This window comes from Mugil cephalus, chromosome 16 (assembly GCF_022458985.1).
Source record: "Mugil cephalus isolate CIBA_MC_2020 chromosome 16, CIBA_Mcephalus_1.1, whole genome shotgun sequence".
Lineage (NCBI taxonomy): Eukaryota > Metazoa > Chordata > Actinopteri > Mugiliformes > Mugilidae > Mugil > Mugil cephalus.
In genome coordinates, this window is record NC_061785.1 from 6,245,930 (window position 1) to 6,269,006 (window position 23,077).

At 41.0% G+C, this 23,077-nt stretch overlaps 1 protein-coding gene across 14 annotated transcripts in view; it reads right to left on the minus strand.

The window, feature by feature from the left end:
- The window catches only part of LOC125022175 (calcium-activated potassium channel subunit alpha-1-like), a 100,185-nt gene that overhangs the window by 66,669 nt on the left and 10,439 nt on the right, over nt 1-23,077 (minus strand). For all 14 annotated transcript variants that reach the window (XM_047608566.1, XM_047608565.1, XM_047608570.1 and 11 more), the window contains exon 2: nt 15,370-15,513. In XM_047608566.1, coding sequence (XP_047464522.1) covers nt 15,370-15,513 — 144 coding nt within the window. The remainder of the gene's footprint in view (nt 1-15,369; nt 15,514-23,077) is intronic.

Below are 23,077 nucleotides of genomic sequence, written 5' to 3' on the forward strand. Positions count from 1 at the left end.
ACCAAATCTCAAATTGTTTAGCAGAGCGTTAGCTGTTAATGGATCCATCAATTGGAAATTGCATTGTTGTTTGGCCAGAGATTACACCGCTGGGTCCGTATGAGCAGTGTTGTCTGGGTGGGAGTAAAGACCGATTTTTCCGATGAATTCATCAGGACATCCTGTGTTTGCAACGACTGAGATGCCGTTTAATTGCATCGATTAAACGATTAGTAGTTCCTGTTTGTAAGACACTCGTAATGGTTAATTATTAAGAAAAATGACTTCATCAGTCAAATACACTCATCAGCCACAACATTAAAACCACTGAAAGGAGACGTAAATAACATTTGCTGCGTTTTCATTGCCCCTAGAAATGTGCAAAACTCAAAAGTTTTGAAAAACGTCTCAAATGTCTAAGGCTAAAACACTTTTACGCTCTCTTGAGGTGGATTTTCAGATGCATCGATATTAGTTTTAGGGGGTCATGTGACCAGTTCATTTGAAGTTTATTTCCTCAAAGTGAATTGTGAGATATCGTGAGATCAGAAGAGCATCTTGTGATAATTCAGTGTTCTGCTGGGAAACTTTTGGGCCTGACATTCATTCATGTGGATGTTATTTAGACATGTAGCACCCACCTAGACCAGACCAGGTGTCCCCACCCCATAGCAATGACACTCCTTGATGGCGGCAAGATGCAGCCAAGGAGGCACAAATACAATATTAGGAAGGTGGTCATAATATTATGTCTGATCAATCAATGTAAATCTAAAACGATGCGTTTCAGAGACTGAGTGCAGATTTTAGAGACGATGCCATTAAAATGCACCACTGCTGGCAGGTGCAGCGGATCCGTGGCACAAACTACAGCAACTAACTTTCTTTTTGAAACTCCATCACACTTGTCATCTAAACCACTGTGCCACCTCCTCAACCACAGAAACTCATTCTTATGTTCTCGTGATTACAGTGTTTTACAGTTTTTTTTTTTAATGGTGCAAAGTCAGATCTTCTTCTGACAACTCCTCCCTGGTTTGTAGAGATGATACAAACAGCGCTCGACACCGTGCGCCATCTTTGAACACTGTTTTGGGTAATTACGGGAGGCACTGGAGGAAAGGTCCTGACACAGCAGTTCCTGGTAACTCATTAGAAGTTTTCATTCCTGCTATGGAGAGGCTGCATTCAGCTTCGATTTGCAGAGGCACCAAGATGAGCAAAATTAACAGGCGCTGATGAAAACAGGAGGGTGCAACAAGCACAAGAGGGACCTGGACGAAGGCAGGATAGAAAATAAGCCTGTGGAGACACAACATCTGTCTTCTGTTTTTTTTTAATTTTTTCCAGAAACTATAAATTTCAACGCTCTACCCATTCTTCGTTCCTTTGATGATTCAAGAACTCGTTTCTTATATGTCATATGTCTATATCTAGTGGGTCATGTTCTCTACACACACCGGCAGAGAGTGTACGTTGATGGCATTATAATTATTAACACCATTTTAACACTCTGTGGTGTTGAAAACAGCGGGTCAAAAATAACCAGTGAACTTTCCCAGCAGCTGCTGTCCACATTACAGTGTGTGGCAGCTTGATTCACATTGATTTATCACTCAATATAAATAATATCTGCACTAGTGTGTTCAACATAGCTGCAATTGTGAGAATTCAAAAAACCCTAAATCTCAGGAAAAAAAAATACTAAATTTTAATTTATAGACTTAAAAAAAAAAAAAGGAGGAAAAATCCAAGGTGCTTCAGTCACACTCGTTTCTTTTTGCAATCAGAGTTAAAGAGGGAAATGGTTGCTCTTCCAATAAACTGTATACTCCCGTGGATTAAGGTTCGCCTGGGGAAGAGCCTGCAGAGTCTCTACAGCCACTCAGACTTCCTGATTCACTCCGTAACACAACATCAACACACTGAGCACTAATCTGTAGCTGCTCAGTGAACTCCAGAGCACACAGCATGCAGCGACAGACTCCTGCAGCTTTTTATTGGAAATCAAAAAAAATAAAAAATAAAAAAACAGACCGAAGAACAGTTTTAAGTTTTTTTTTTCGAGCTTGTGGTTAAATCAAAAACACATTTACTGAAAAGCCAGGTGAGGCAAGGACTTCAGCCCTGAGAGATCATCAGAAAGCTACATTTGCACGGACGTGGCGATGGCAGCGGTCCAGGCGTAGAGATGTGGAGCAGTGAGTCACGGAGCTGTGCCGAGGCGGCGGCCCGAAGGGTGTTGTAGGTTTAAAGAGGGAAAAAATTGAACCATTTCAGCGCAGCACTCTCCATCACCTTTAAAACCGCTCAGCGAGTAACATTCTTCGGTTTGAATGAAAAGCTCAAGATGCCATTTGCCGCTCGTGCTCGGCGCATAGCGGAGTGTTCGAGTCTGAACTGTGACTCTTGTTAAAACATTTCTCCATCCTCCCACGGCAAAAAAAACATTTAACCCAGCAGCATGAGACGTTACTCCATTAGAGGTTTATGAACAAGGCCGCTGACTGAGTAACATGAGTGAAGCCTTTCAGCCAAATGCTTTAGTTAATCCTCCTTTATTTCCCTCTTAAGAAATACTTGAGAGGTAAAAAATTTTACACTAATAAGCCTTCAGCAATTACTAACTACATTCCTTTCTAACAAAGTATTTGAAATGAAGTTGGAATGAAGCTAAATAAGATCTTTTCTAAAATAGTCTGGAAGCTAAGGGAGCATTAACAAAGTCGACTTTGTACATTCATGTAAAACTGAACAGGATTTTTTCTTATTTTATTACTTAAGGATGATAAACTGGTCTGATCTAAGTGGGGGATGAGGTTCCCCAACATTTTTTACACCACTTTTTATACTGAAAGACATGCACACAGATAACGTACATCATAGGTGCTGCAGAGGGGTCGCAAAATCTTGGTTGATTAGACATTTTTATATCTATATTTAATTTTCCCTCCACATATTTGAATTTCTTTAAATACACACTAACATGAATCCAAATTATTTTACTAAAGGGATAAATGGAGGCAGAAGACGTTATTATTCAGCACTTCACTCATTCAGTGATACAGGAGCTGCCTCGACCGTGCACCACTTCACACAGAGGCCACCTGTCAATCTAAGCTTCCTGTACACAGTAGGCCCCGCCCCTATCACTGCTGAGCCAATCACAAGGCAGCACATTGCAAGCTGGCTCTGTCAGGTTCCCCGCAATTGGCCAAGAGCCTATTCAGTCCCCAGATGAAATCCAGAAGCACGCTACAATATTAGCAGAAGAGAAGCTAATGGTGCTGCTTGAACCTATGTATTATTTGAATAGTTTAATATTGAATGCAAAAAGATAATAATAATATATATTTATAAACAGCACTTGGTTGAGTTTAATATAGAACATATATAGTAGGTAGGAGGTCCCTTCTTAATCTCTCTTCAGTTTGGGGTCCTTAGCCTGAAAACCCCTGACCTGTATTGTTATATGTTTATTTTATATCTTTTTCTTATTTTTTCGCTACACCACAGCACATCATTTAAGGCTTCAAACCCCAGGTCCCCGGACGGACGCGTACGTATTAAGTCATCTCACGGTTCCGCTCTGCCTCTTCCATCTGTCTGATAAAGCCGAGGTGCAGATTTTACACCTTTTCCGAGACACAATTTCCTCTCGCCTGAAGTTGTGACTCTGGTGGTGATAAATCAAGCGGTGGCTAACCTTCACCTAAAGGTTTCAGTTACAAGAGCTCAAAGGAAACCGGTTTAATTTTATTTAAATGCATCTGTGTGAAATGTTTCTTAATTTTTATTTTGCTAGAAATTTATAAAGGTGATTTTTATTCCTACCTATATTTATTCATGCTGAAGGTAATTTTTTCTGTTACTCTTGCAAAAATACATTATTAAGTTAATTATTTATATATTCACTATATAAATAATTAAGCTTCTTCTCACAAAATGATTGTAACAATGTGATATATTCTTGATATATGAAGTAAATATCTTCTCCCACAAACAAACACAAACTGATGTGCACAAATAGGAATAAAATAGTAATGATAGTACTAATAGTAGCGGTACGTGTAGTAGTATGTGTTTTATGAATAGGATTCAAAACAAAGCTCACATGTAACAGAGAAAACCGAGCGGTAACAATAACCTCAAGGCTGTAACAGTAGCTCGTTATTTGGCCACTAACCATTAGCCATATTGCACAGATATTAAAATAATCATGGAGGTTAAAGCTCCCAGAAACCGGATCCTCCTTTAAACCCTTGGCACCTACACACAAGTGCTCAGTTTGTGTTTCAGGTTGTATAGGTTGCGCTGTAACTACCCGCGGCCTGAAACTCGATCCCCTGTTTGTTCGACGGCCGTCTCCGTATATAGTGAGTGATCTGATCTATGAGCGCTGACGACGTCCTCCCTGAGCTGTGAAAACAAAGCCGCTATCCCCGAATATTTCGGGTCAGGCCTGTTGGAACATCTCTGCCCGTCACGCCGTTCGCTCGCTGTCCGTTCGGGATTCTCTTTGCGTCACGCGTCTCTATGTGGACAGAACTGATCCACTTTCATTGGACCAAAGCAGCACGTCCTGCCCAGTTATAAACGAGGGACTGAAACTTATTTTTTTATTTTTTTTTTGTAATGCACCATTGTTCAGATATTAAAATACCCACAATCAAAACATGCAGAGTGGAACCCCAAATCCCACCGTGGCTTAGCTGCGATTTAAGCCATCCTGGAAGCCGCCCAACCACTCTGACAGAGGCGTAAAGAGCTTAGGGCGGGTGGGGACGGATGCGTCTCCTCCCAGCCTCCTGATGTCTGCTGAAAAATGATGACGTTCGCTCACTTTTTTTAAAGAGAAAGAGGCGAAAAAACACAGATAAGCTGACATAAAAATTTTTGATATCATTCTGAGAGGAGGATATCTTGAGTTTGAGTATGACTCACCTCTCTTCCTAGTGGACAATATGCTAACAGTGGAAATGGAGATACCTCTGTTAAAATGTAAATCCTGTATCCGAGTAGCTGGACATACTATAACCACAGCAGCAGCATGTATTTTTAATATCCCAGAAGACACAAGATGCATGATGCATGAACAAGCTGTGGTGGAGAAAGATTCTGACGTGTTAATGCAAACAGATGAATTTATGTCCTGCAGTCAGACTCGGTTTGATTATGATTGCGCACGAAGATAAAGAAAGAGCTCAAGTTAAAGTGAACTTCTTAAAGTTCTAACCTGTCGTGTGACCAATTTGTGACACCATCTGTTAACCTCCAAATATTCATTTTCTCTAAGTGGTCGTGTTAATTAATTTAACTGAACCTGCCAAGAGAAAGCCTGCTTGACGTCAAGTATCAATCAAGAGTTGCCTCATTTACACCTCCCTCCTCTACACTATGCCTTTCCAGGAGGAAGACTGTGATTAGCTTCGATTAGCTCCGATTAGCTCCGATACAACAACATCAGCCAGATCATTGTTTAGCTAAAGGACTCGGAACAATCAAATATATGACTTGAGAATTCTTTAGAATAATACTCCACACGCAATGAATTCAATTATATTCCACTGATTGTTTAGGTCAAATAAGGTCCTGCTGAAAATGTGGCCCCCAAACATAGAGATTCCAAATTAGAAATGCCTCCTCCTCCTCCTCCTCCTCCTCCTCCTCCTCCCCCACCACCCCCCTGGGGGAGCAATGGTAATTATCACACCTGATACTTGCTGGTGTCCAAAACTAATGATGTGATTGTTGCAGGACTTTGGCCCCGTGAGTGCAGGGAGTTAAGGATCAAGAGACTCTCAATCTGTAAACTCTGCAGGCACAGATGGCCACAGGTCAAGATAACCTCAAATAAATGTGTCAAAGGAACATCAGGATTTGTCTGTGAGCTGCAACCAGGGCAAATATTAACGAGGTTAGGATTCAAGACGACAGATACTCGCACGCACCAAGATGAAAAGCATTAAATAGAGAAATATAAGTGCAGGTAGTCATGCTAACTCTTCTATGAAGAGAGATGCTTTGAGCTACAGAGTGCTAAAATGCTAGTTTAGCATGTTGGCATGCTAATGTGCTACTTAGCACTTAATGACAATACTTCTGCAGGTATTTCCTTACCAACATTACTGTCCATACAGTCATGCTACTAGCAAAAAACAGGGAGTAGTTAGCCTGAACTAAAATAAATGTCTGCACAGAAAACTGTGTTGAAATCCCAGAGACATAAGTTATTTTCAGCGTAACAGTGCAATAGAATTATTTCCCTAAATCAGGGGTCTTGTTTTTCAGGCCACGAACCCACTAAATACTATATGTGTTCTATATTAAACTCGGCCTAGTACTATTTATAAATATACATAATTATTTTCATTTTGCATTCAAAATTAAGCTATAATCCCTTATTCCTTTCACTAAAATATTTTGGATATATGTTAATGTGTATTTAAAGAAATTTAAATTTAAAAAATGTCTAATCAACCAAAGATTTTGTGACCTCCTGCAGTACCTCCGTGGACCCCCTAGGGGATGTTCATGGTTTTAAGTATGGATAATAAACATAACTTTTTTTAATGCACCTGAAAGAGTGGCAGCATGTCCCCAGTAGCTCTGAGGTGTCTACCTTTTTAGGTTATTCTTACTGTGTCAGTGGTTATTTATTTTTTCTGGGCCAAAAACCAATCAACCATAGTTTCTGTCTTTTTGCAGTGCTTTTATTTTTTCATGTTTGGCTGTGGCGTCCGTTGATGTATTACAGAGAGCAACTGCTAGCCATGTCTGTGCCCCCTGTGATCTCCAGATCAAGGCCTGAGTTTCCCATTGAACTTCGCGGACGCCGTGCTTGGGCTAAAGCGGAAGAGCGGAGGAGGTGGTTAAGGCCGGCGGTACCATCTGTACTCATGGGGAACGTGAGGTCTTTGGCAGCAACATTGACAAACTGTGTGTGCTTGTCGGGACCCAGAGGGAGTGGCCGTGAGCAGTGTTTGGTGTTTTTACTGAGACCTGGCTGCATGCGGACTTCCCGGACCACAGTGAGTCCGTGCCCGGCTGTAGGACTCTATGGGCGGATGGGGACATGCTCACATCCCTCCCTCAATGGATAAGACGACACCATGAGACAAGATCCACGCCTCCGTTGCCATGCAACAGTCAAAACAACCAGACCACCTCGGACACTGTTTTGCCCATCCACCTTTTTTTTTTTTTGAATTTGTTCATAATTATTTATTTTATTATTCAAACATGAAGAACAGCACAAGGTGTTGACCTGGCCTCCAAATTCATCTGATCCCAAACTGATCGAGTGTCTGTGGGATGATCCACAGATAAAGGCCCCTCCCCTCAATCATAGGACCAACTCTAACACCATCCTGTTACCAGACACCACAGGACGCCCTCAGAAAGTCCATGTCCATTTCCTGATGACCCAGAACTGTTTGGAAGGCAAAGGGGAGACCTACACTTACACAATACTGTCAATCAATAAATAAATGAATCAATCAATCTATTAATTTGCCATTGTCAGAATAAAACAAAGAAATTTTGTTCGGAGCAATGACCTCAGGAAGGTAATTATTAGATTATTCCTGATTAGTACAGGTTGCCTCAAATTGCATTAGTCTAAACAATTATTTTATTAAATATATCTCAAATGCAATGATTACATTAACCAATATATTCACCTTTGTTCAACTCAAATTATCATAATTAATTAGAAATAAAATAATACAGTCAAATAATTATGTTTCATTTGATGCCCATTAAGGCCCGATATGTAGGTGTTTTTTTAATGAAAACAATGTTTGCATTTGTAAAAACTGGTGCACTTGAGTTCCACTGGAAAAGTCAGATTTAGGGTGTAAATGAGCCCAAACAGCAAAAAAAAAGAAACATTTTAAAGACTCTGATATAGACATTAATGACCTACTACGATGTTCTTGGTTCTGAGTGTGGATAATAAGCGTGACAGAATAACTATAGTCTCATATGGCATTGTTTCCTTCTGGAAGGCCCTGACAAAACAGGCCTGGCAGCTGCTGTCACCCGAAAATAGCGTCAGACTTCGAGGCGTGCAGGGAGGCGAGTGACGTTGCTCACTCTGTTGTACTGGGTGCGGTGAAAGTCACATACGATCCTGTTGGCACCGGAGGCCGCGGGTGTGCGTTGAAAGAATATCTGTTACATATAACAACACCGAGGTCCTCGTCCGAAGCCAAGAGTCAACTGGGAGTGTCAACAAAAGGGCACATACAGTTAATGCTGCCTAAGTCTTTTCACGCTGAGCTGAACGCTGTGGAAAAAAAAAAAGAAAAAAAAAAAACGTCTGAATTCTCAGTCATGTAAAGTCTAAGTGTTCCCATCACTTCCGAATGGCCCTCTGAGCATTTCTGCTGCGGCAGCACCATAATCACCAATGAGGGAAGAGAGCGAGTCCCCACAAAAGACTCTCCCTCTTTCCCTTTTTTGACTCTCATCAGATAAAAAGCTTTTCCATGTAGAGGCTCAATTGCCGCTGCTCACGAGCCTCTCAGAGAAGGAGCGCCTGATGAAAATGCCCTTGTGGCCCACCTATAATTTCGTTTGGAGCTCTTTTCTCCTTATGCAGCTGCTCCCAAGGCGACATAAAAGCCAGATGACAGCCGCCAGGCCAGGAGACGACTCTTCCACCCTTTCATCCAACGGGCCTTCCTCCGAATGTCGACCCCCAGTATTCATGGACTCTTTTTGTTTGGCAGTGAGTGATGATGAGATTAGGAGGATTAAGTTGAAGTCGACACCTTTTGGTGTTTAACCATGTTCAGGAAAAAAAAACCGAAAAAAAAAAACAGCACCGATGGGGCCACTAATGCGAAGGTGGTGTCCTCTTCACACATGGCTAATCGGTGTTTAAAGAGAGTGGGTTGCCTGTTTAAAGGCCCAGAAAAAAAAAAAAGAACTAGCAGCAACAAAGACAGACTGTGGCATCGCTTTGCAAAGACCAACCAGCATGTATCTACAGAGGGTATGCACTGACGTCACTGCTGCCTGGGTGGAAAATACACAGTGAAATCAGTAAATACAGCGATACCGGGAAAAATGTGCATCATCAGATCAAATTAAGGACAATTAGACTCGACAATGATCCATATGAACTAATATGGATTTGGAAAAGTGGATTAGCCTCAGTTAATTTAAGTTCAATTTAAGGTCATTTCAGTCATGATAAATGCAAAGATGCTAACGCTAAGAGCTTTACTGAGAAGTAACGTTAGCCACACAATACTGTAGCGTTAAAAGGATGACGAGGACTGATCACAAATATTCAGTTTATTGTTTTATTGTGATTTATTGTTGGAATTGAAATAGTTACTGTCAATACTGAAACTACACAAAAACAGCAACATCCACAAACTTATCTGACAGCCCTCCAGGACGTAACTTAAGAAGTAACTTCATCAAAAAATGCAGCATAAATGAATATTACCTGACACTAAATGAGAACCACAAAACCAGGTTTCTGTGCCTGGATTCCAGTTGTTTCTTCTTAATGCAGCGATTCATTTACTTCCCTTTTCTTTGGCAGATATCTGTAAAAATATATCTCTGACTGCTCTTCAAATCTCAAAACAGCTTTTCACCTTTTTAAATTCATTTTACAGCTTAGACGCTATTAAAGCCTGTGACTCAATCTAATGCTGCTAATCTCCATGTTCACCTGTCACTTTCTTCCACTCGGTGGCCGTAACCACGGAGACTTCACTGGCTGTGACATCACGCGTATAGTACAAAGAGAAACATGCAGACCTCCCTTCCAGTCAGTCGTCACCTTGATGCGTCGTGGTTCTAGGAAAGCGTCTGCTCGTCCATTCAATACTACTTTGGACTTTAGAACAAGGCTGATGCCTTTTTTTTCTTTTTCTTTTCTTTTTTTTTGCACCACTTTTCAAAGTAAACAGCAAACACCCTTTGATAGCTTCAGTTTCTTTGATGCTCTTCAAGGACATCAAATAAATCTTCTTGGAGATCACATTAAAAGGCACTCTTTATATATCATGTTTACAATATTCTTCACTATTGCAGCCATGTACGCCTATCAGGCTTAACATTATGACCACCTTCCTAATGGTGTGTAGGTTTCACTTGTGCCTCCAAAACAGTTGTGACTCATCAGAGAATGGACATGGACCTTGTCCTGCCAGGTCAACATCTTTGTTCCTAAACCATTTTTGTGTGTCTGTGTCAGGCTGCTGCCATCAAGGAGTGTCATTGCTATGAGGTGGGGGTGTCTGGTCTGGTCTAGGTGGGTGCTACATGTCTAAGTAACATCCACATGAATGAATGTCAGGTCCAAAAGTTTCCCAGAAGAACATTCAATTGGCACAAGATGGTCAGTGGTTTTAATGTTGTGGCTGATTGGTGTATATTAATTAGGTGAAGATCCTGCCCTTAATTTAAATGAGTTTCTCCAAAGAGTCATATTTTTGAGTGTATGAGACGTTTACACTTAGACTTAGACAGACTTTAATGATCCACAAGGGAAATTGCTTTGTCATAGTAGCTTAGTTGCATTTTAAAAAAAAACACACAACACAAAAAAGAAAAACACAATAAAATAGGATTAAAATAAGCAAATATAAAAGTAAATAGTAAAAAAATAGTAAAATAAAATAGAATATATTATAATTATTGTCACATGATGGTTATTGACTTTCACTGTCAGTGGTTTTAATGTTGTGGCTGATCAGTGCATACAGTCCGTGTGCACCAATAAACATACACAGTAGCACGAACATGTTAATGTTTGAACTTATTTTAAAATGTAAATAACAAAATGTTACATGTGCCAACTTTGTGAGGCTATTTTACGTGAAGTCGGTGAAGTATCTGCTGATCCAACGTTTCATCTGAGTCTGACCCTAATACCTCTGGCTCTGTCTCAGTCTTTGACTCTGACTGGGTTTAAGGGGCAAAGACTGAAACCTCAACAGTGGCAGAGGGCATCTCTGTGCTTCCATTAATAGAAAACCTTTCTCTGCCCAGAATAATAGCTCGGTGACATCCCAGCCCCCCTGTGGACTTCTGAAGCAGGGCGAACGCGGTCTAAATGTCACTCAGCGGGGTCCCGTCATTTAAGAGAAATCTGATTTTCCTGCGAAATACCTCAGACCCCGGCCTCGCTACTGCGTGTCACATCTTAACTTACTTTGAGACTGGATTCTGAAAGGAGGTGTGAACGGGTAATAGAAGTGGACCTGGAGGATTCTTAGTTTCGCACAGGTACAGACTGCAGCTACCTGTTGATACACGGGCGGGTAAAGTGAGTTTCGTTTGTTTTGGTGCGAGCAAACAACAATGTGATGACACGTGAGCTTAGCAGGGACGGTGGGCTTTCATAATGCAAAAGTAACGAGGAGGGGGAGGGAGGGGGAAATGCAATAATGCATAAACTGACAGATGGGATCCCTGTGTGTCCCCAATCTGGGGAAACCATGTCCTTACATACTTCATGCTGCTGACCTGAAATTTGCAAGTAAACACGAGGCCGTGCCTTTCCCCGTTTTACTTGAGCGCTTGAAGAGCAGAGTGCTGATCTCCTGCAGATAAACCTTTACAGACTGAAAGGTCATCGGGAAGTGTCCTCCCCGCTAATCAAATAGCCCTAAAGGCAAGGTTTGATCTTTTACAATCTGTTGAGATGTGAAGCCAGCCGGGCAAATGAACATCAGGCCTCTGGGGCCTTCGGGGCGGCACACACCTGTCTTTCACTCAACATTTGCCGTCAGAAGTAAACATTCGGCTCAGTCTGCAGCGGCCCGCATCGCTGAGTAAAAGGTCACAGTCAGCTGAAAAGTGTCACACTGTGATGGTTCAGGTCCGCTGATTTAAGTAGAAATTATTATTGTGATGGATTATTTTAACCACATCACATAGTACGATTTTTTTTATTTTATTCATTATTTTTTTTATTTATTTTTTTTGATCCCCATCATCTGACATTTTTTTTCATTTTGAGGTACATAAGTCAATATAACTTAAAAATAAATGTGCAGACATGCTTAGTGTCTGTATTTCTGTCTGTTAGGTCTCATGTTCAAAATGAAAAGAAAGAAAAATCAATGAAGAGAGTTGAGAATTCATTATTTTGACTCTTTCATTTTTAAAAAAGTCAGATAAATTCAGAAAAGTTTTGCAACATTAATAATTTTTTAGCCTTGATGCTGTTTGAAGAGCTAACTGAGCAGAAGTTTTGCACAGAAATGCATTATCATTTTTTCGACTTTGCGACTATTTTTATTTAAAACTGCAAAAAGGAGTATAAGAAATTCAATCTTTACACGTAGTGGGTTATGTATGAAGTAAATGTGTACCGATATATATTTATGTTTATATGTGTGTATGTATATATATGAATGTATTTATGTGCATATGTAGGCATATCCCTGGGGCCACGCCCCCTGAATGGAAAAATCATGATGAAATGTATCAGTAAATACAGTGAGACCAGGAAAAATGTGGATTATCACATCAAATTAAGGACGATTGGACTCGACAATGATCCATAAGAACTACAAAATAATAAATGCACAAACATTGACATGTGGCCAGAAATCAGTTCTTCTGATATTTATATGGACCTGATTTCAACGCTGGTAAATACTATACTTATACTAAACTCTGACCTTTTGGCACTTTATACAACATAACTCCAAGTGCTTTATACTGGAGGACCCCCGTATTTGGAAAAGTGGATTAGCCTCAGTTTCAGTTAGTTTTAGTTAATTTCAGTTATGATAAATGTAGCTAAATAAAAGATGCTAACGCTAAGAGCTTTACTGAGAAGTAATGTTAGCCACATAATACTGTAGCGTTAAAAGGATGACGAGGATAAATATTCTGTTTATCGTTTTATATTTATAAACAACAACATCCACAAACTTATCTGACAGCCCTCCAGAACGTAACTTAACTTAAGGTCACTTGTGACTATGTCGCAACATTAAAACCAATGACAGGCAAGTAAATAACGTTGATCATCTTGACAGTTTAATGTTTGGAAAACTTTTGGACCAGGCACCCCCACCCCATAGCAATGATGATGCACCCTGACACACACACAATTAAAAACGCTTTAGCAACAGCTCATGAGGAGCAATGAAGCCCCTCCCCTACAAGTTGAATCTTATCCGATCTGATCCAATCAAAGCTAAAACATTCGAAGTTTGTTTAACTGAGACCTGCTGCATAAAACTACATCAAAACTGCAAAACATTGCAGGCGCCCTTTTGGCTGAGGCTCTTTTTCGCACAATCCAATGTCTCAATTCTCTTTAAGGGTCATGATTTATTCCCTCTCCCGGCTCATCTTAATAATTTAAGCAGGTCTAATCAGTGAAATTAATTACAGGGCATGCAAGGTAAAGCTAAAAAAAAAAAATGATAATAATAATTCACCCTCTACTGGCTTTTATTAATGGAGGCTGCGAGATAAAATGGATATGAACATGGTGCCTGGTGTATGAAAACAAAACAAAAAAAAGCTGTTTTTGTTTATTTCAGGAGCAAAGAAGAGCTGCCTGAATAAAAGTATGCGAGGCAAAAAACGTGGGTTGAAGATGTGGGAATAGGCAAACATAAATAGATGCACAAAATAAACACCCCACACACAATACACACACACACACACACACACACACACACACAGACACACACAATACACACACAATAACCCTCTACCTTTTATTTAAGCCATCCCTCGCTCTTATACTTCGCAGTAAAATTCCCTCTCATATGGCCCGGAAATAGGCTTTAATGTGTGTGCCCCCCCCCCTTTAAAAAGGCCTGGAACAGAAAACACACATCTGCCGTGTTTAGGTAAGCTGCAGTTGCCATGGTTACAGACGAGCACTGGCTAAACAGTTGTGTGTCAGGCCATCATTGAGACGGAGCACTTGAGCTGCACACACACACACACACACACACACACACACACATACGAGCCGGGGGAAGCGTTTGGGTGTTTCAGAAGTGGAGAAAACAAGGAAGCTCAGGCCGGCAGCGCAGACGACGTCACGCTTCTTGTTGGCAACACGCTGCCGTCAACACTGACCGGCGCGAGCGCGTGCAACCTCGGGGACGAACTAATAAGAGTTTCTTATGTGTCATTTTGGGGGGAAGACAAACAAAATGTGACGGTTTTAGCCCAAACTGGGTCACGAGATGAGGTTTTTAAATGATCACATCCACAAAATATAAACTATTCTTCAGGCGTATTTTACAACTTTAAGTGGTTGAAAAGTGTTTCAGGTCATAAAAGACACTTGTTAACAATAATTAGACGTAAATTACCAGCTCTTAGTTTTTTCAGTGTTTGACCCACAAATATGAACTAGGCGCCTCATCAATATGCCACATAAGACGGTAATAGTTCAGTGTACTCCTCACCCAGCATTCATGATTAATAACCTCCACGTGCTGAGCCAACTGGAGATGCCGCATCGCATTTAAAGAGAGTGGAGTGGGGGGGGGGATAAAAGTGGGATCAAGCCCTGAGCACTGCGGCAAGTCTTGGCATGGCACTCCCACCCTCGTGCCATTTCATTTCATCACTCCTCAGCCTTAGCACTTGCAATGCCAAGAACCTATACCTGAATCATCTCTCGGATGAAATTAAATATATATATATATATATATAAAATGAAAATACAACACACTGAAGCAGGCCGTGCAGGATGTCCTCTCACAGAACCACGGGGGGGAAAATATGTGATAAGGATCTCACACGCGCTATAATACAAGATGATAACATGTGGTCGAAGAGACATGTGTTCTCCACGTGAAACTGTCAACAGACATGCCGGGCGCCATGGTAACCACTTCAGATGACCAAATGCAATTGGCAAACGGCACATGCCCCCTCCCTTCGCCTCCCCTCCCCTCCCCTCCCCTCCTTCCCTTCCTGCCTCCTGCATCTGCTTCTCTCGGCTGTCTGAGGACATTATGGAGTGTATGACCTTAATACAGTCTTTAAATCTCTCCTGCGTTTGTCGCCCTGGCTTTGTTTTGATGCGTCTGCCTCCCCGTCTGAGAGATAACCTCCCGAGATATGCACTTGAGGATGATATATTTATGGGTGGCACAAACAAAAAATAAATTCAAGGGAAAAATTCTCAATTTGTCGCTTGTCAAGATGAAAGCTCCCCCCGAGCAAGCGGCGGGCTCGTCCCACGATAAATATTTCCTCACGAGGTACAAATACGCTCTGAGGGGGGTTTGGCTGCCATGAGGACGTCGGCGGGCGGGATCGCGATTGGCTTCGCGTCACGGGCGTCTAAACCGGCCGGCCGGCTACACGCAGACTAAATCAGCTCAAGATGTCAGCCGCAGATTAGAGAAAAGGTGGGGATGAACTCACCAGGACCCTTCCTGTCAGCGTCTGAGCAGATATCATGACCCCGGCCCAGTCTTTGACCGAGGTCATCCAGCCCACCTCGCTGGCCGCGGGGTCATCCTTGTCTGTGCGCTTGATGCCATCGCCTGTGGTGATTCGATGGACCTCCTGGGGGGGAAAAAAAGTAAAGATGCAGGTCATGCTAAGGTTAGAGATTTGAGATCAAACAACGCTTGGTAAATGCTAAAGCAAATCTATGATGAAAAATGACAATTTCTATAATGTTATGTTGTTGTTAACAGGAAACTTCAGTAGCAGAGTTTAGTCAGTCCCAAAATATCTGTGTCAGTGGTTTTCATGATGGAAACTTCATCCAAACCTTTATTTTTAAATTGAATTTGAAGAACTAAATAAAAGAGAGAAGGGGACCACCCAGCAAAAACCTGTCGAAAAAAGACATTGAAAAGACGTAACTCATGTGCGTCCAAACAACATCTAAATTTGGTTGAAAAGTGAACACAGCCCAATTTTCAACTACTATTTCCGGACTAAATCACGACTATGATGGACCAACCAGATTTAGCCCAAAAACCAACGTCCAAATGATGTCTGGTGTTTGGTGGGGGAGGTTTCGTCTCCAATGTAACATCTGACCTCTCCTTGATCACAGTCCGAACACCGAGTGCATCTAAAGGACTTCAGGTTTATGAGCTTTTCTCCCACTGATGAGCTACAATCAACCAGCTAAAGGCAGCCAAGACGGAAGTTGAGGTCAGTATGAGCAGGCGGTGATTAATCTAATGCAATAGTTTGTTTAATTCCAGGCGCAATGTAATACTGTGATCATTAGCTACATGTTAAAGTGGGGATCAACTAGCAAAACTGCTACAGTGGTATGTCATGGTATTGGTCTAATGCAATGATTTCTTGACTTAAATGCACAAAAAAGAAACATTCTTCCGTCACACAGCATTAATCAGTTTTCTCTTTAACAGGAAGCTAAAACCTAGAGCTACAACAGAAAACATTAAAACCACTGACAGGAGAAATTAATAAATTGACCACCTTGTGACAATTCAATGTTCTGCTGGGAAACATCTGCATGCTAATTAGACATGTAGCACCCACCTAGACCAGACCAGACAATAGCAATGACACTCACTGAACTAAAACACTTTAGCAACAACTAAAAATACATGAAAAACAGCACAAGGTGTTGACCTGGCCTCCAAATTCACTAGATCCCAAACTGATAAAGTATTTATGGGAGGTTCCCAAGGCTCCCACTAACACCATCCCTCAGCCAGACGCCACATGACACCCTCAGAAGGCCCATGTCCATTCTCTGATGAGTCACAACTGTTTTGAAGGCACGAAGGAGATATACACAATACTAGTAAGGTGGTCATAATGTTATGCCTGATCTGTGTATATGACCAATATGTACCGACTAGCATTCACCCCTTTTTATTTTGGTCTTCAGTCTTGCTTTATAGCTGCTAAATACTCCTCTACATCACTGCGCTTTGATGCTGGGAAGGTGTAGGTGGTTCTGGTGCTTCTTCTTTTCCACTTCTCTCAGAAAACAGGTGCATCTTAAAACAAATCTGATTAAAAAAAAAAAAAGCTTAACCAAAACATTAAGGCGTGGGCGTGAAACCAAAACTATTCCTCCGGATTACGGAGGTGAGTGCAAGCCAGGTGTCGAAAACCACAGCGGGTACATCAGCTTCGGGTTTACGTGAAGTGGCGACATTACAGAAAAATAAGATGTGTTTATAGGAAGTGCTTCCTGTATGTTTTGGTTGGCAATGACGCACAGATCACTTAAAAAAATATACATAAATACAAAATTTCTATTATAGTGATTAAGCTTAAGGCCTCCAGAATGATCCTGCATACATGCTTGCACACATGCATAGAGTACACATAGAGAAAGACAGAGAGCAGCAGACTCCAGGAGTGTATCCATGGCAGCCACTGAGCTCCTGGTGTTTCTGCTCCACTGAGTGGGCTGCCTGCCTGCCTGCCTGCCTGCCTGTCTGTCTGTCTGCCTGTCTGTCTGCCTGTCTGTGTGTGTGTGTTTGTCTGCTGGGACTAACTGGCATGATTCACAGAGCAGGAAATCGAGACAGGATGCAGAGGTTAGCCATGTTCCCTGAAGAAACACCTCGGAGCCCTGAGGCTAACACGACTCAGACTCTTTACCCCGCTGACATCCCATTCCTCCTCTGCTCTAATGGTGTCACACGTCACTCTCCCCGAGGCCCGTCTCCTACAGCTACGCTCATCGTGCGCTGTTTTTGTTGTTAGACGGGGAAAAATAACTGTATTTTCCATCAACACGTGTGCCGTTTCTCCACTGTCGCAGGATTCCTTTTCATTTCGGTGTTTATGATCACGATCTCAGCGTGTTGCGTTCTCCGAATGCAGAACGGGCTTTTGTGTGTCCCTGTATCAGGACAGCTAGCTTCAAAGAACTCCTGGCATGCAACATGTGTTGTGCTTCCACTCCACCATAAATCTTTTTAAAGCTGGATGGGGGTGCAGCGCCACTGAAATAAATGAATGGATGGATGAATGAAGCTGCTGAATGGAACCATAGACACGACTTCAGCAGAGATCACTCAAACAAATAAACGGCGGATTTGTTACGGACTAGTTGCAGCTCGTGATTTTATGGCAGCAAGTTAAAAAAAAAAAAAAAAAAAAAAATGCATTAATCACCGGTTCACGGAAGCTCCCAGCTGCGCACAACAAACAATGTGTCACCTCAGAGGTTTTTTTTTCATGCAACATTTTCAACATTTTCATGCAAGCTCTTTTTAAGCCGACCAAACCACTGCCGGGCTGTTGGTGAGCGTGTGTTTTTCTGGTGTGTCCTGCACACAGTGCCAATACTTGGAACTATGGTGGCGTTTTTTCGGCCAATTCAGCTTGTTGAAGCAGTGGCATAACAAGTCGTCACAGTGACTGCTCTGAATGGATGATCAGCTTAAAGAACCAGCGCACGAGAAGAGAAATGGAAGTGGGGAGAGTAACAAAACCCAAGGGAGCTCACACAGGAGGCTGCTGTCATGCCTCATCCATACATAGCCTTAAAACAGATATTTTCACAATGACTCAATTCTGTAGACAAACTGATCAGCATAGGAGCGGCTTAGGAGAGGCCAGCTCTGTATTATGTTTCCTTTCCTAGCTAGTCGATGCTCTCCTACCTTTTAAAAGACAAATACAGACTACTGCTACTTACTGGTTTAAAGAGTTTGTTTCTTCAACAAATGCACAGAACGTTTGTTTTTGGTGGCAACAGGAGGCAACTACACATTCTGCCTTTATTGCCGCTAATTCTTTATGGCGGTGTGATGTGTTCAGGCTCAAAAGCAGATCCAAACTCCATTGACACGGATATGTGTTGGTGTTTATTGCTATCCTTTAGCGGCAGTAGTGCAAGAGCCATAATTTATGTTTGGGTGCAATATTCCTCCGAGCCAGAGAAGGTCAACCAGGCGGTGTTTACACCAGAGGTGTATATTAGAGTAAGTCTGGCCAACTATAGAATGGACCGTCTGATCCATCCCTCTATGCTGATTGGTTCTGAGCTGGTCACGTGTTTCATGGGCGCCATGTTAGTTACTTGTAACTTGTATTTACCCATAGGGAAGTGGCAATAACAGAGAAAAAAGTTGGATTAAAAGTTAAAATATGCCACAGTGCTCAACATACAAACACGGGGGAAACTCCACCATTTCCCCAGCGAACGAAAACGGAGAAAGTTATGGGAGCAGAAGATTAAAAGGAAGAACTGGATGTCTCTCTTTGACATTTGTTAAGATTTTATAGGAAAAAAATAAAGTCATACCATCATTAATGTGAACGTTGATCTTGAAAAGTTTGAAGTTAACCAAGCCTTATTCTAGCCTTAAGCTAGCTAGTTATCTAGACTAGAAGGCTAAAAGGCTTAGAAAAATAGCAGCTAGCGTCATATATACAGGGAAACCCATGTGTGCATGTGATTTATGTCCATGTATATATTTAATTGACACGTAACTTTGCCTCAGTTGCTAGCTATGGCTAGCTTGCTAATGCTATAATTTGCTATATATATATTATGCTATAATATGTCTGATTATTGTGGCAAGGATGCTGATGGGGAAGAATATCCATTTTCATGTTATTTTTGGTAAATTTATTGGAAGTAACTTATTATTTAATGAATTGAAAAATGGAAAGATTAGATTTGTTTGTTCGCCACACGTCCAAACAGCAGGTCAATTATCAGCCAGCAGTGGCTCAGTATAGGACTCTGTCACTACAAGTATTAATCCAAATAAACGTAATGATTCTTACTTTCTTATCGCGAAAATATCCCACAAAAAAAACTCTTAATTGATTAATCCCAGTAATAAGTATTATCTACGAACACTATGAGCCACTGCTGCCATAAATACTCACAAGAGCACAAATGTGTATTAACCCCCTGCTGGAAATAGTCCCCAAGATACTCTTTCAACTTCCCTTGGAGAAATGTTTGCTGGAAACAGTCCCCAGCTGTGTTAGGAAATCACTGAGCCCTTTTTTTTAAAAAAAAAGAGCTGTATGTTTGGGAGCTGTGAAGATTTACGTCTTTGGGAATCAATGGCATCGAGGCTGAGTGCCACAGAGAGTGGAGGAGTGTTAGAGAGAACTGAGAGATGGATTAACACGTTGTTGCTTTGGTCCTTTCATGGGATTTGTTGAAAATACAGAAAAATGACTTTATCCTATAATAGTTTTTGGATAACAAATGAAAATCTGAGGCACAGAGCAATAAGCTGCATCAGGCCTTGGCTACCCTTGAAACACAAGTTAACAGGATGAATTTATTGTCAGTTTTGGTCTTATTTGTTGACAATAATGGAAAAAAAGATTAATTTCTTTGCCGTGACGCTTTAAGCATCACGTCGACTAGTCACTGATCACCTGACAATAACAACATGGACGTCTCTTAGAAGACAGGTGAGGAGTCCAGTGGGTCATTACAGCAAACTAGCATTGAAACAGTAGATGCTCGGATGTGGTCTAATGATGCATTTGAGTTGATGTCAGCTTTGTTTATTGTATAGCGAGTACTGTATACATATCTGCAGCACACAGTATGTAGCACATGAGCTGTCTGTTCTCAGCATGTGTCAGCGTGTGTCAAGAATCTAGATTTAATTGTTGCAAACTTTACTTTCTAATGAGTTTTTATTAGTGACGTCATCAGAGACTAGCCGGTGTCCACTTGGTCTACATCACGTTGTGCAACCGTTAATCTAGACTTATTTAGAGTCTAGACTTATCTAGACTTATATTGGAAAGGACGCAATAAATGCCCATTCGAAACCGCTTGCCAAAATAAAGCCATGATTGCATGTGCAAAAGTTCAACATATGAATGTTTATTTATTTTGAACAAAAATGAAAGAAAAGTAAAAAAGGAAAGAATATACAAAGATCAGTTTGAACACTCCTACCCTCTTATCACCATATGATTCACTGCAATATTGCATGTCCCTGTTTATAATGAATGGATTTAATATGTAAAATGTATTGATGTTTTAATAACCAGTATACAGTATATAATTACACCTTATACATCATCAATCTGTCAATTTCATTATAATAAATAAAGCCAACATATTTCAGTGAAGTTCCAGTTGGTGTCGAGAGTGCTCGAATATGCTCGATAGTGGCGAAACCTTCAGAATTCTACAAGTCAGTACTTATTCAATGCTTTTTTGGGTAAAGCCAACATATATACATAAAATCCTATATTAATAATCAATGGATTCAATATACAATATAAAATGGTATATATAACACTAATTAGTCGCCTTCATTATTAACAAATAATAGTTACAGAGGTATGTATTACAGCTATAGACCCATTCACAGCTTGTAAACAATGATATATTGAGATGTATTTTGAGGGGCGGGGCTTAACTGAAGGCATAACATCCCAAACACTATAGCCTGTAAACGCTGGTTAGCATATTTCAGTGGACTGTTTTGGCAAGAATGGACGAGGAAAACTTATAATTTAGGGAATGCACTAATACACTCACTCCCCAAAACCATGACTGTTATTTTAAAAAGTTGGCACCACAATCTCCGACTCCTACACTCACTGAATGGACAATTTGACCAAAGGATGACACAGAGGGGCCGAAGTCTGGTCTGTCTTTTATCAAGTGAAGCCTCTCCAACAAAGATATTACACGCAGTAAGTGGAAGCACTGTGGAGGGTAATGTAGTAAATGCAACTTCTGCTTTGACGTCCCTGAAACATACAACTAATGTTATGTTAGGTAGCCTAGCATTTAGCATTAGCATTAACCTGTAACAAGAATCCCTCAAATTATGATTAATTTACGTAATTTCAGTCACAATTTAGTCTAACCCATGACGTTTCCCAGGCTGAAGCTGACGCATTACATATTAATCTTACCTGTTATCAAGTGTGAGTTGCAAGTGTTGTTGAGGATTGTCTCACTTCAGTCCTTTCTTTTAATTGCGTTCGGCCAAAGTCGTCTACAACTGGCAGTGGCTGGTATGTGATAAAACTTCAAGTTACTGTTTTTGTTTTTTCGGTTTTGGCCCCAGTGACTGTGTTCGCCTCAAACTTCCCTCTGTTTTGCCTCCAACTAATGCTGTGATGTCACAGTGAGGTGGCCCATGACGGGCATCTATACTAGATATATTTATAAGATTTACATTATATATGATAAGGAAAAACAATCTTATATGCAAACTTATGAACTTACAAGCTCATGTTTCCTTAAGCACTGAAGATAGATGTTGCAGAGAGAAAGCGTAACCCTTGTAATACAAGAGGATACAATGAGCATCTTTAGCCACCACGAGTTAACATTTTAGAGCATTAGCCGGCCACCACGGTTATTATAACAACGTCACATTTAATTCTACAGTACACTGTAGAACATTTTTATGCAAAAATTGTTCCTGCCCACCCACAGGCTCCATGTTTCAATTGTTCCCATTATTATTACTAAACAGGTGGCTGCACAAAGAAATTCAATCACGTTCAGAGCCATTAGTCAGAGACAAGCAGAACACCATCGGCCCCTGTTACACTTCCTACAGCCTGTCCAGAGCCCTGCAGCTAACCTGATAACACTGTAACAACATGTCCAGTTCCCTTAGGAGGTAATGCAGCCAACACGATGCAGGAAGGGGAAATTTGTGAAACTGCAATTTAGAAATGTCTGGCAACAGGTAGCAACCAGGTGGACACTGTGCTTCTCATTATTTATTTGTAAAATGCACAGTTTTATAAATAAGTAAGGGCAACTGTTTCACAGGGTGAACCAAACTGCTGTGACTTTCCCAAGGTTACCTCATTTATTTGGAAGACGACAAGAGTGGTGTTGAAACAGAGTCGCCGAGAGGAATTTAAGTCAAAAGAACTCTTAGGGAAGGAGATCAGGTGAGTGGATTTGACTATTGGTCAGAGACTAAAAAGGAAAAAAGAACATGTCTGTCAGTCAGAAGACTTTCCAGTCAAATTCTGCTTTATTTGGACCTGTTGTCCTCATGTGGACACACGTCATGTACTGGTAGCGAAGGGTCAATACACTTGTTTATTTAAGCTTATTAGCATTTCTAGTTTTGCATTAAATAAACTGTTTTATATTATGCTTCTCATTCATGACTTAAATTGTAATATACGGTGAAATAATCCCTGTGTC